Raw genomic sequence first — 13694 nt, 5'->3', positions numbered from 1 at the left:
ATGCAGAGTCATGATTTAGAGTTTTCCCAACAGTTCAGCAGTCTAATGGTGGTGGGGAAGAAGCTGCTGCAGAATCAGCTGGACCTGCTTCGGATGCTTTGATGTCTCTTCCCAGAGCGCAGCAGGGAGAACAGTCCATGGTGGGGGTGTGAGGGGTGATTTATAATGTTACGGGTACAGTGGTGGGTATGTTACGGGTATGTTACGGGTGGTGGGTATGTTACGGGTGCTGGTGGTGGTGAGGATGGGTGGGGGCAGCTGTGCTCCCTTCATCCCCGTAGGTCGCTACAAGCATGCTTGGAGTGAGGAATTACAGACAGTCAATCAGTCCTTGCAATCATCTGTTTTTTCCTAGATAGGAAACCTTTTGTGTTACTTTTTTAAATGAAATTAACTAAATAAAACTTCTCTAATTTGCATCTTTTCCCTGTGTGAGTCTCTCTAGGCGGAAATGTGTTTACATGCACCACTGCCATGGTTTCTCACAAGAACAAACACATTCAAAAGCAATTTTTAACTGTAGTTGTAATTCAATGGAAATACCGAAATCGTGAAACTTTGCATTTTCATAATTAGCAGTATATCGATATCGCTTTATGCAAATCTGTAAGGGAAATGCAGCCAGAAATGTTGAGAGTATTTTGTTTAATTGTTGGTACAGGTAAAGAAAACGCTTTAAAAAAGAAAAATTAAAAGCAAAAAAAAAAAAAATATCATAGAAATAAAAAATAATAAGTAAATAAATTTAAGAAGTTTTACATAAATTTATTTCTGGATGGCATTTTTTGTCCCCCTAAATTTCCATTTTTTTTCTTCTTTACAAATATAATGGAACAAAATGGAATAAAATTATTTCATACCCTTTTTTCAGGGGCGGAGCTAGATGGGTGGCCACCCCATGGCCACCCCTACCATTTTCCCCCTCTATAACCGATGGTGGCAGCAGTAATACTCTCAAGTGGAATATTCAAAATATTAAAAATCTTCATACATTAACAATTACTTAACAATTTTGGTTAATATGGTTATGTACATCAATATACTAACATTAAAGATGATAAATACAGAACTCATGCTCTCTTTAAACATATTTTGTCTTATGGGGTAAAGAAAAAAAAGATTTGTGTCTCTGCAAGTCATCTAGGAGTCTTCAGTGAAATCATAGATAACTGTTTTAATAAAAACTTAGAAATAATCAATTTATGTATATATTAGTACATGTAAATATCAATTTTATGCAGAATGATTATTGATAAAAGTAGGTAAGTGACGACAATGGAAAAGATGTTCGCCCCAGAACTCAAACCTGAAACAAATTTTATCCACTATACCTTTTATCTAGAAAGCACATCTATGTTCAAATATATACGTCTATTTGTTTGGAAAGGCTGTAGGGAAGTATATTTTGTCTTTATTTAGAAAAATATGGATATTTTAATTTTCCTGTTGGAACAGTGTAGATTGACCCTGAGGTTCGGCCACCCCTCAGTGGTTATTGCCTGGCCACCCTTATAAAAGGGTTCTGGCCACGCCTCTGCCTTTTCTCCTAAGGTACAGATAGATTAGTCAGTGTAGAATGACCGACTTTTAATGAACCTCTTTTAAAGATAAAGAAGTAAAAAAAAAAAAAAAAAAAATCAGATTTGAGCCATTAAATGAGTGAAGCTTCCTATCGGATATAAATGCAAAGCAAACAGTGTTCCCATTCCTCTGGTTCCCATTAACATGCAGGCAGTGTTAATGGGGACAATGGGGACCAGTTCCCTGCATGCTGCAGAGTGTCACCCAGTGACCAGGAGAGGGCATCTCTAGTCCTGGAAAACAAGCAGCAGCTTCCTTATTCCACACGCAGGAGCATCATTCCTGTTGCTATATAACTGATTTATTCTCAGTGTCAGGGCCAACGCGTCTAATCCCCCCCACCCTACAGCCTCACGCAGGATACCGCAACTAGTCACCTCCGGAGCGCAGCTCAGTTCCCCTCAAACTGCTCATCTCCTTCTCTTCCTCACTGTCTCTCTTGCAACTTCGGATCAACAATTGGTGACTGTGTGATTGGAGAGCGTCCCCCCCAGCCTCCCCCAGCCCTGAACACAGTCATTATCATGCCTCCCCAAGCTGGAGCGCCTCCTCTCCCATCCTGCGTTAGGATGCAGGCGGTAAATGTGCGGGACCGAGCGGATGTGCGGTGAAGTGGGGAGGATTGACGCGCACCTTGAGGGAGCCGCTGTCCTCTCCGACAGGTGATCACCGCAGCTGGGCTCCGACTTCTGCGCAAAGTGCGTTTTTTTCTTTTTTCCGAGCTTGAATGTGCAACTATTTGGGACCAAACGCAGAGAGCGTCTAACATGTGGAGCTGAAAGGCATCGGGAAGACTTCAGTGAGGATGAGGAAAAGCAGACGTCGTGCAAGTATGGGTATGAGCCACTCTTCTGCTTTCTAAGTGGAGTTTGATTAAAGATGTCAGTGGTGCTGTCCTTCCATCCTGCGGTGTCTGAGTGATGACTGCAGGCTGCAAATGTCTATAGGAGCATTTTCCTCTTAAAATGCATGTAAAGAAAAGCTTATCCATTAATATTTTCGTTATCTTTTAACATTTCTAAACGCACCCTTTGAGGCACTATGAGGTTCAGCAGCTGTGGTTTTTGCGTTAATGGGAGAGATTTGCTAATGCACTCAAACCCACTCCTTATTTCTTTATTTCATTAAATTTATGATAAATTCTTGTTTTAAGGAACCTGTAATCAGTGTCTAATGATTCTGATTGTTTGAGTAAATCTAATAGAGGCATAATTTAAAAACAGAAAGTATTTATGCTATGTTTGTGGTTTAAATAGGGTTTTATTAGAACTATGTTTAAAGAAAGGGTGGAATAATACAGTTCTGGTTGGTATAAATTAAGCATTGTAGATTTTAAATTAAAGGATTAAAATTTCAGTTTATAAAAACTATAACACAGCTTTTCCAAAGTGTAATGGAAATGAAGCAGAATAAAGCAGCTGAATAGTTATTATTGAGCAGCGGCCATATTTTCTTACCGGGCATAACATGAATCAAAGGCAGGACACCTCCCATTGATTGGAAATAAAAGTAAGCAGTAGAAATGTTTAGGGCTCAAATAACAAAAAATAAAAAATAAAAAAAAATATATATTTTTTTACTTATCTTGCTTTTGTGCCGCCCCCAGTCACAATGCTATCCTGAGGACAGAGCCACACTGCCCCCAAACATACAAATACAAGTGGTGGGACTTTTATTATACCCTTAGTAGGACCAATAAAAGATTCAGATTTCAGCCATTTACAAGATTAATACAGAGTTGATTAACTGTAATGTTGAGCTTAAAAAATGGAAAAAAAAAAATAAAAATAAAATGTTCTTGCAAAAAAAAGAAAGAAAAACAGGCCCAGATAAGTCTCTAAAAAGAGAAGTGCAAGTGGAGAATATTTCAGAAACTTTCGATTCGATTTAAACTCATGCAGACAACAAAAAGCAAGACTGAACAAGTGATGCTGGCATCTCGTTTTACCAGAGATCACGGGTCTTGGAACAAAATAAAATAAATCTGAAATCTGTCTAAGTCTAAGTCTGAAATCAAATCAAAGATGACCAAATCTTAACACAAAGTCAAACATCCGTTGAGATATGCTAAGATATGCTAATGGTGCTTTCTATTTATGGATTTTCTGGGTTCCCCGTCAGAAGAAAATTCAAGGACTGAGGATGTGTCCAATATGGCTGCCATGTATGAAAACATGTCAAAAAACATGTCAGAAACTATAAGCTATTAGTTAGTTTCTAATGTAACAAAGAGGTCACACAAGATGTTAGGCAAGATGTTATATCTGTCATTGTTTTTCTGTCTTTAGGTCTCTCTGTGCTTTTCAGTTGGCTTATATTCACAGTGGTGATACCCACCTGGCTGCTCGCAGCTCCAAGCGGCATCCGGGAGCGCCGCTGCCCCTCCAGCTGCAGATGTGATGGGAAAATAATCTACTGCGAATCGAATGCCTTTCGCGACGTGCCAAACAACGTGTCCGTGAGCACGCAGGGCCTCTCCCTCCGCTACAACAGCCTGGTGAACCTCAGGGCCCGCCAGTTCGCAGGCCTCAGTCAGCTGGTTTGGCTCTACCTCGACCATAATTACATCAACTCCGTGGACGGCCAGGCCTTCCACGGGATCCGCAGACTCAAGGAGCTGATTCTCAGCTCCAACAAGATCACGCAGCTGAAGAACAACACGTTCCACGACGTCCCGAATTTACGGAACCTCGACCTTTCCTACAACAAGCTGCAGGTTCTAAAGCCCAACCAGTTCTTGGGTCTGCGGAAGCTGCTCAGTTTGCATTTAAGGTCAAACTCCTTAAAAACAATCCCCATGCGGGTTTTCCTCGACTGCCGCAACCTGGAGTTCCTGGATATTGGCTACAACCGGCTCCGGAGCCTGACGCGTAACGCTTTCGCCGGACTCCTAAAACTCATCGAGCTCCATTTGGAGCACAACCAGTTCTCAAAGATAAACCTTGCCCATTTCCCCCGCCTGACTAACCTGAGGGCCCTCTACCTGCAGTGGAACCGTATCAGACTGCTAACCCAGGGCCTGCCTTGGATGTGGACTTCCTTGCAAAAGCTGGACCTCTCAGGAAACGAGCTGGAAGTGCTGGAAGCTAGCACCTTCCAGTGCCTGCCTAACCTTCAGACTCTGAATCTGGACTCCAACAAGCTCAGCAACGTGTCCCAGCAGACGGCGGAGACGTGGATCTCCCTCACCACCATCAGTCTGGCTGGGAACTTGTGGCACTGTAACCCCAACATATGCCCGCTAATGTCCTGGCTCAAAGCCTTCAAGGGCAACAAGGAGACTACTATGATTTGTGCTAGCCCTAAGGAGGCCCAAGGAGAGAAAGTGACAGATGTGGTGGAGACTTACAACATCTGTACAGCAACTCTGACCCCAATCCCCTCAACGACTTTGCCTCCCACTTCCCCTTTCCAGCCTGAATTCCTGCCTCTTCCCACACAGCTGTGGGTGGATAACGAGCTGACCCGGAATAGGACGGCCTCGCCGCCTCCCTCCGAAGCCTCCCCCACCGTCCCCGTCCCCGACACTGACTACGTGTCCTTCCACAAGATCATCGCCGGCAGTGTGGCTCTTTTCTTATCCGTGGCTATAATTCTGCTGGTGATCTATGTGTCATGGAAGCACTATCCCAGCAGCCTGAAACAGCTCCAGCAGCGCTCGGCGGTCAAGAAACGCCAGAAACAGGCGCGGCAGACAGAGCGCTCCTTTAACTCCCCACTGCAAGAGTACTATGTGGACTACAAGCCCTCCCACTCAGAGACTATGGATATGCTGGTTAATGGGACGGGACCTTACACGTACACCATCTCAGGCTCCAGGGAATGCGAGGTATGACCGTTGCCCTCCAAAAATCCATTTCCAGTGCGAGGCATGCGAGGTAAATTTTCTAACACTCTGTGGGATAAAAAAAAAAACTGTTTTCTCCTCTGCCCCTGTCTGCTTTGGGATAAGGAAAGGAAAGGTCACTCCACAGTGACTTGCTTTTCCAATCTGCTGGTTGTTTCAGTTCCATACAACTACCCTGCTGCTGCCCGTCCCAATCATCTAATGATAAATTTGAAAACATGGCCTTAATATTTTTGGGAGTAAAGTGCAATGCATTCCACAAACAGCAGGTTTATTCGTCATTACTCGCACAAAGATTCCCCTCGATTAATCTGCGCATTAGCAACCAGCCTTTTTGGAGTAAAAACAATCAATTAGATCAAGTCACTGTGCAGGTGTTCCTCTCTTATCCTGTGTGTTTGATGCAATGGCTGTGGTAACAAATGCACGAGCCGTGTGGGTTGTGATATTTGTTTGCTGTCGTGTAAAATGTGTAATTCTTTATGATCCTACCTGCTGATGAATACATATCTCATTCCCTGTTTCTGCCACTAGCGATTGTGTGTTTAGCATTTTCCTCATTGGTTCCATTTACAAAGTTCAAACAGTCGTTGCGCGCCGAGGAACACCATAACGGCCTGTAGCCAAATGGAAGATAAATTATGCATTTGGGCTCAGTTTCTGTTGGGGTATTACGCGTTACTGCAGAGGGAAACTGCATTATGCTACTTTTGTTTAGGATCATGAACATGAAGAAACAGTTCAAAGACTCACAGCTGTTGGATTTTAAATTCTACTAAACTATTCTGGTTCTTGCCTTTAGCAAAACTATTTCTATGAGGCAAAGGCCAGAATAGTGAGAGAGGTTTTAAAAACTTTTTCTACCTTTACACAGTTATGGAGATGATGATGTTACAACCTTTTGACAGTTTGGTTCCTTCTGGATTTTATTTATTTTCAGATGCCTGAATCTGTTTATCTGTTCAAAACCAACATTCACAAGCAAAACCATGATTGGACTGACAAGCTGACTCATTAGGAAGGAGTATGGAGTGAAAATTGTACCATTATTTTCTTAATGGAAAAAAAAGTTCAGTCCAGGGATAAAAATGTGAAGCATCTTAATGAAAATGTTTATAGAGTAACTGCGCATTTTTTTTTTTTCAGATTTTATTTTTTTATTATATTTTTCTTTCATTTTCATATTGGGTCTTACAAATTGCATTTTTCTGTAAAATGGCCTTTGTCACTATCACATTTTCTTCACTTTAAGCTCAATATAAGTGCTCAATCACGATCACCGTCCATGCAGCTGAGTAGGTGAAAATAACTGTTATCTGTACAATACAATTTCAAAAGATTGCAATTGATTCAATCTGAAAAACAAAAATGTTCAAAAAGCATGTGTTTTAATCTAAAATCTGTAAAAAATAAATAGAAAAAAGGAAAAAAAAAAAATATGATCTAAGAAAATAGCAAAGTTTCTCCCAAAACATTTTTTTAGATTGCATTTTTTCTCCATTCATAAAATGCGGTCTTTAATCTGTTTTGCTTGCAATAATAATGGAACAAAAAACACACTATAGTGATTTGTTCAGTGATTTGTTTCGTTTTCCCAGAGGTGAGAGGTCACAGAAAATGCTAGATCATAGCCTGCAAATAGTTTTAGAAATAAAGATTTTCATTAGTATAAAAATATTCTGTTTGGTAGCCTAAAGCGTTTTGATCAAAGACGGCCATTACATTTGGTATAATAAGGTGAAAACTTTAAACCATAAGAACACCTTCCTTTCTGTGAAGTACGGAGATGGCAGCATCATATGTTATTTATTTATTTAGCCAGTGAAGGGACTGGTTTGTTTTGAAATGTTGCAACTAAAGCAGAAATTTTAACGTTGTGTTCAAATAGCTCTTCCAACGACCTGCACCTTCTGCCAATTTAGTTACAGAGTGGTTTAAGGAAAACAAAGGGATTGCTTTGGAGTGAGCTTTACAACGCTCTAAGCCGGACTGCCTACGGACGCATACAAAACCTGAATCAGTTACACCCCTTCTACCAGGGCACAGCTACATAAAACAAAATCCAGATTATATTCTGGGGTCATTTCCTCAATTTTCAGGCTGTTCAGTTTCAGAAAGCTAGGAACTGTTTCCCTGAGAATAATTATGACAAAAAATTAGTAGCAGGGCTGTTTGGAGAGACCCTGAGTATTTCCTGCTTTTCAGCCGTTGCCATGGTGAATCATGTTATCTGTGTCCCACTGATAAGGGCTTCTTACTGTATATGCCTGCATTCACACTGAACTTTGCTTAGAAGCTGAGTTTAGTTATTGAAATCATCGGTTTCTGAAGCAGAAACCCTGAGTAAAAAAGAGAGGGGTAGAGATAGTCAGGGTGTGTTTGATTTCAGAGGCTGCATCCTCCAAGGACCCGCTCTATCTGGACTGGATCCTTTGAAGTCCATGAAAATAAGGAGACCGAAAGAGTTTTGGCTGTGAATTCAAACAGGTCCAACCTTCTGCGGCTTTCACCGCTGTACGCTCTGTCGCTTAGCAACCGTGAGAGACACACAAAGCAGGAAAAGAATGAATACTGAGCTTTTCACTACTGTTTCTTTTAAATTTTTTTAACCTTTTTTTATTGTAAAATGAACAAAGACTACACTCATGAGAATACAGAGTGACAAACACCGGGAGCATGAAAAAATAAAAGCCAATGTAATGATATAAAAGGGGTAGAAAGATATGAGTAAATGTAAACAATGAGTGTGTAAAAATTTATCTGCAAAATCTCTTATAATTAACAACAAAAAGTACCTTGTTAAGCAAATTGTGCAAAATAGCAATTAAAAAATAAAAATCCTATCAGATTTATAGTCCCCACCAAGCAGTTATATTAGAATCTGTCCTTAAATTTCGGCCAAACCCATTAATTTGTACTGAATTGTGCTATACAAATAAATTTGTCTTGCCTTGCCTTGCCTTACACAGTAATAGATAAAAACCTTTAGATAAATTAAACATTACCGCCACATATCTGACTCAATAAACATTAAAACAACTATTTTCATTCATTTGAGACGGAACTATTCACTGACTGGTTTATATTAAATTACACTTCCAATATTCACCACTGTTCGCTGCCAAGTACCTTTTTCCTCTGATCACGGAGCAGCTGGCTTGCTTGGACTCGCAATGAATCCTGGGATATCCAAGGCTACGTAGGTTACACCAGACCCGTCCTTCAAATAGCGCAAAAAGAAGGATGCATTTTTCGGCCACATAACAAGGAGTCTTGCGTTCTGAACAGACCTCGGCGGCGTGCTATGACGTGACCGACAGACCAATCTGGCCTTCAGAGGATGCGGCCCCTGAATCGCATTCAGCCATTCTTTCTCAAACGGGGGCCTGGAGGAATGGGCCTAAATTCCAGCAAATAGAAGTCTGCAGAGCTACTGCAGCCTCTAGTTTAGAGTATGTTTGTTATGAACCAACTCTAAAGGAGGTTTGGGTGTGTTCCTGCATTTTTTTTTAAGGTTATGGTGTTTTCTCAGTTTTTTTAAATGAAGTTTTCTATCTATTGAACAACTTTTAGGCTGCTTGTTTGATTGTGCCAGCTAGGTCTGGGACTACAGGTAGAGCTAAAAGCTATAACCTTATTCAGGGCATCTTTCTGTTTTCTCGTTAATGTTAATGTTCTCTGCAAATTGTCCCTGTTTTAAATAAATCTGTTGTAAACCATAAAATCTGCATGGTTTTAGCCCTCCACTACTGGAGATGGAGACCCCTGATGCACAGCTTGTTGAAGGACACCCACAATGTTTGACACCATAAAACTGTTGGAAATGATCTTGAAAAAATACAAAGATATACATTTGAACCAAGGTAGTAATAACTAAAGACTTCTCTCTCTTTTAAATTTTTCTGGTACTTTACAAATCCTGTATGACTTGATAAAAAATTTATTTAGTTTGATTGATTTATTAGACATGATAAAAAGAGTTAGCTGATTTGATTATTTTTTTTATTCATCGTGAAATATGAATGTGCTTATTCTTAATCTGACACATATATGGCCGTTTCAACTGAACCCACTGAGCAGAGATTGGTTGATGAGACGGTAAAAAGACAAATTGATTTATGTCAAAAACTTTCCACATTGATTGAAAAGTGAAATGGATGAAATCAGTTCGACAAAACACATCCCAATTTCCAACAAATATTCCTGGACTAAATGAAGACTGATGGACCGACTAGATTTAGCCTAAAAACCAAAGTCGAAATGACGTCTGGTGTTTGGGGGGGAAATGTTTCATATGAGTCTCCTGTTTTTGCCTCCTGCTCTCGAGTTTGGTCTGATTACCAAGACATGCTGTAGAGGGAGAGGTTTGATCAGCATAGAAGACCTTTCTCTTCCTCTGTATCCGTCCGTAGAGCTTCAAAAAAAAAAAAAAAATGTTAGAACTGTAAATTTACAGTCATTTTTACTATTTTTCAAGGCTGCACTTTTAAAAATGATGAAATTGTCCAGAGAGCTGTTTCCAAATGAAATTTCTTTTTGTTTTACACTTATATAAACAAAATGACAAAATCTGTCTTAGTCTAAGGCCCCGTCCACACGAAGTCAAACCCTGGCCTAAACGCACAATTTTTTCACCAAACCAGCCTCTCATCCACACGAAGCCGGCGTTTCGGGGGTCTGTAAACAATCTTTTTTTTATTCGGCCAGAGTGGGAAGATTTTGAAACGCCGTTTTCGCGTTTCCATCTTTAAGCTCTAACCGCATTTTTTTTTTTACACGCATGCGTCCTAGCATCGCCTCTAAACACGCATGCGCTACACAGTATCACAACAACAATGGCGCCGTACTGTGTTGAATGGTTGCTGCTCATGCTACTCACCCTGCTGGTCGGGCTTACAACAGAATCTTCTTCTTCTGGAATATCTCCAGGAAGAACAGAGCAATATAGACGACATAGTTCAGCACCTGAATTTGACTGAACCACGAAAATAGACCCGCAGGGCAACCATGTATAAATATTAGTGCGCATGCCCAACATTTCGTCGCCTATTTTTGCTTTGGCACGACAGCGCCACTTACAGGCCTGGCATACATTTTGCAGCGTTTTCATGCATTCGTGTGGACGATCACATTTATTTTACGTCTCCGTCTTTATGACAAACATTTTGGAAAATACCAGCGTTTCGTGTTCGTTTTGACTTCGTGTGGACGGGGCCTAAGTCTAGTCTAAAGCGGAGGTCTTCAACAGGGGGTCCGCAACCCCTAGGGGGTCCATGGAGGTACTGCATGGGGGTGGCGAAGGTTTTGGTTAATTTGACTTTTTTTAAATATTTCCGCCATGCATTTTTTTCCATTAATTGAAATGTCTTTAAATACACAATTTCAAACAATATATATAATTAGGGGGTCCCTGCTCCATCTCAGCATCAGTTTGGGGGTCCTTGGCCTGGAGAACATTGAGGACCCCTGGCTTAAAGGCAAACTTAAATCACTGCCAGATATCTATCCTGATTTTGTAGATTGTTTGGATTCTTTGGATCCTACGTTCTCTCCTAAAGTGAGAAAAGAACCATTAGCAAGAAGTTTACTTGTTTTCTGTAGCATCAGGTTCTACAAGGAGCACAGACGGGTAAATCAGCTCTTTGTCAGATTATCTGTTGCAGAGCGTTTCTCTAGCACTAGGAAAGCTTGAGGTGAGATGCTCACCTTATCAATCTAGCAGCTTTCATGTGAGAATGTGGCGTGGGAGCATTAAATGGCAGACTTAATGGGGCTTTTGCTAGCTGGAATAACTAATAGCCCATCAGAGGTAAGGAGCCGAGTCGTCCCTCAGCTTTGTTATTCCATGCCCTCTGCAGCTCAGGGGACCAGCTTGAGCTGTTAAAATTGTAATGGGATTTTATTTTTTTTTTTTCTTGTGTGTTGCATTTCATGCCAATCTCCATGATTCAAAAGGCGGACTTTCTCCTTTGACTTTTTTTTTTTTTTCTTAATGCATGTTAAAGTGAGGGTGGAACATTTTGTGCTGCGGTTTAGAAATTTACATACATTCATCATGAGTGTTAATATTTTATGGGAAACGTAATTTTCTCCAGAGTGGAAAGACTTTATAATAGAAAAGTAAAAAAAAAAGTGTGCATTAGTTAACATTTAAATGGGATTTTCTCCAATTCACACAGGGTGAAAGTATCAAGCTCGGTTTTATACTTAAGTTGTGCAGCAACCACTTGCTTTCTGTAGTCACCAGCAAGGGTCCTGCATGATGCTGTTTGGGTATTAGACCAGTACTCAGAGCAGAAATAGAAAGGTTCACTTGTTTAATTTATTGGCAGGTTTCTATCAGTCTTTCAGAGGCCTGAAAGCTGTTGATTATCTTTAAATATTTGTTTAATTGATTTGAGGTACACCTACTGTCCTAATATTTCATCCATCCATCCATCCATCCATCCATCCATCCATCCATCCATCCATCCATCCATCCATCCATCCATCCATCCATCCATCCATCCATCCATCCATCCATCCATCCATCCATCCATCCATCCATTTTTTGTCACGCTTATTGCAAGCGGGGCAGGAGGGGTGCTGGTGCCTATCTCCAGCTTTCAATATGCAAGAGATGGGGTCCACCCTGGAGAGGTTGCCAGTCCATCGCAGGGCAACACACAGACAAACAAGCATCCACACACACACACTCATATCCAAGGAGAATTTAGAGAAGCCAATTAAAGGAATAGTACACCCAAAACATGATTAGCCTTCATTTTCTACTCACCCCCATGCTGAACAACACTCTGGAGTACTTTTTTGATATCTCAAATGCATCTGGAGATCTGGGAGGCTTCATGCTGTCTGCTGACATTCAAATAATGGAGGTCTGTGGTAGAGATGTCCCGATCCAGGTTTTTGCACTTCCGATCCGATACCGATATTGTTTTTGGACTTCCGATCCGATACCGATACTGGCCGATACCAGCCTATCCGAGCATGTATTTAAGTTTAATTTAAAGTATTTAGCCTTAGTTGTAAGACTCATGTTGAAAAGGGTTTTAGTACTCTTGATAACATCTAGCCAGCTAAATTAGGTGAGATTGAATAAAACACAATGCTTGGTAACAACAAACTTATCTGTTTATTAAGAGATAAACACAAACTGGACAAAATTATGAATAGCAATCTGAAATTGCACAGTGAGCAGTAAAACCGTAAACAGTTAAAGGTGCAAGTATTACTGTAAGTTTTAATAAAAATGCAAAACAGGGGAACACTGGCGCAAAATAGATGAATGGATCGTTTCAATCGGCGAAACTGGAAAATACGGACCGGATTTTTTTTTAAAAACTGGATCGGCAGTCTGGATCGGCATTTTACATGCTTTGCCGATACACATTTTTTGCCAATATCGGCGTCCCGATCCGATACGTAGATCGGATCGGGACAAGCCTAGTCTGTGGTGCCCGAGGCAGAAAGGTCCATAAAAGTCCACAAAAAACGTGTCAATATTCCTCCATACTGCTCGTCCAATGTATTCCAAGTGTCCTGAGTGGGTAGCGTCCATAATTTACTCGAAACAAAGTCATTTAGAATGTTTTTAGAGCATAAACAGTAGTGTATAGGATTTCCTAAAAGCGTGCGCCTGTGAGTTCACGAGCCTACGGAAACCCCGGTAGACCAAACCAGATGAAAGTGCGCATTAGACCTCCATTATTTGAATGTCAGCAGACAGCAAGAAGTGAATTTTAGAAATTTAGAAAAAAAAAAAAAATTGCAACCCTGAGGTGAAACTTCAAATTCATTTCAATTTCTTTCAAATTTCTCTTATTCAGATTGAGAAATGTATTATTTTCAAACTGTGTTCCACAGTTCACATTCTCCTCTCTTCTACAATGTTGTTGCTAACGTCCATTCAGACCGACAGAAACGTGTCTTCACTTCTTACTCTGGAGCAAATCCTGCAGCCAGAAGTGAAGAGACTTTGATCTGTAGAAATCTATTTAAAGACAATCCAATCTAAAACTCAATCTGAAAGAGAGAAACTTGAAATGTAGAGTTGGGACACATTATTCCTCCGGGTGTATCGAGAGCTCACTTATCAATAGGTAGATGTAAATAGGAAACACTGTTTTTTAACAGATAAGACCCTTTGTGGTAAACTCAGTTCTTGTTTCACTAATTTACTAAAGATGTACTCATCATCTGACTGTCATGATTTTACTAAGTTCTGACTCAAAAATGCAGATAACCGAACAGAGAGACCAGGGAAAAG

The 13694-nt window shown here is 40.6% G+C and overlaps 1 protein-coding gene across 2 annotated transcripts in view; it reads left to right on the top strand.

Annotated features, from left to right (window-relative positions):
- Window positions 1-1930: 1930 nt before the first annotated feature.
- LOC119773296 (leucine-rich repeat transmembrane neuronal protein 4) overlaps window positions 1931-13694 on the top strand; it is a 128965-nt gene continuing 117201 nt past the window's right edge. The window contains exons 1-2 of one of the 2 annotated variants that reach the window (XM_038270235.1): window positions 1931-2417; window positions 3870-5410. In XM_038270235.1, coding sequence (XP_038126163.1) covers window positions 2387-2417; window positions 3870-5410 — 1572 coding nt within the window. In that variant the 5' untranslated portion in view covers window positions 1931-2386. Of the gene's footprint in view, window positions 2418-3869; window positions 5460-13694 lie in introns of both variants that reach the window. The other variant, XM_038270236.1, reaches the window with a different exon arrangement.

This window comes from Cyprinodon tularosa, unplaced genomic scaffold (genome assembly GCF_016077235.1).
Source record: "Cyprinodon tularosa strain WSP-4 unplaced genomic scaffold, ASM1607723v1 ctg757, whole genome shotgun sequence".
Lineage (NCBI taxonomy): Eukaryota > Metazoa > Chordata > Actinopteri > Cyprinodontiformes > Cyprinodontidae > Cyprinodon > Cyprinodon tularosa.
The sequence above is the reverse complement of the archived record's forward strand: the minus strand, read 5'-3'. Positions and strand labels throughout refer to the sequence as shown.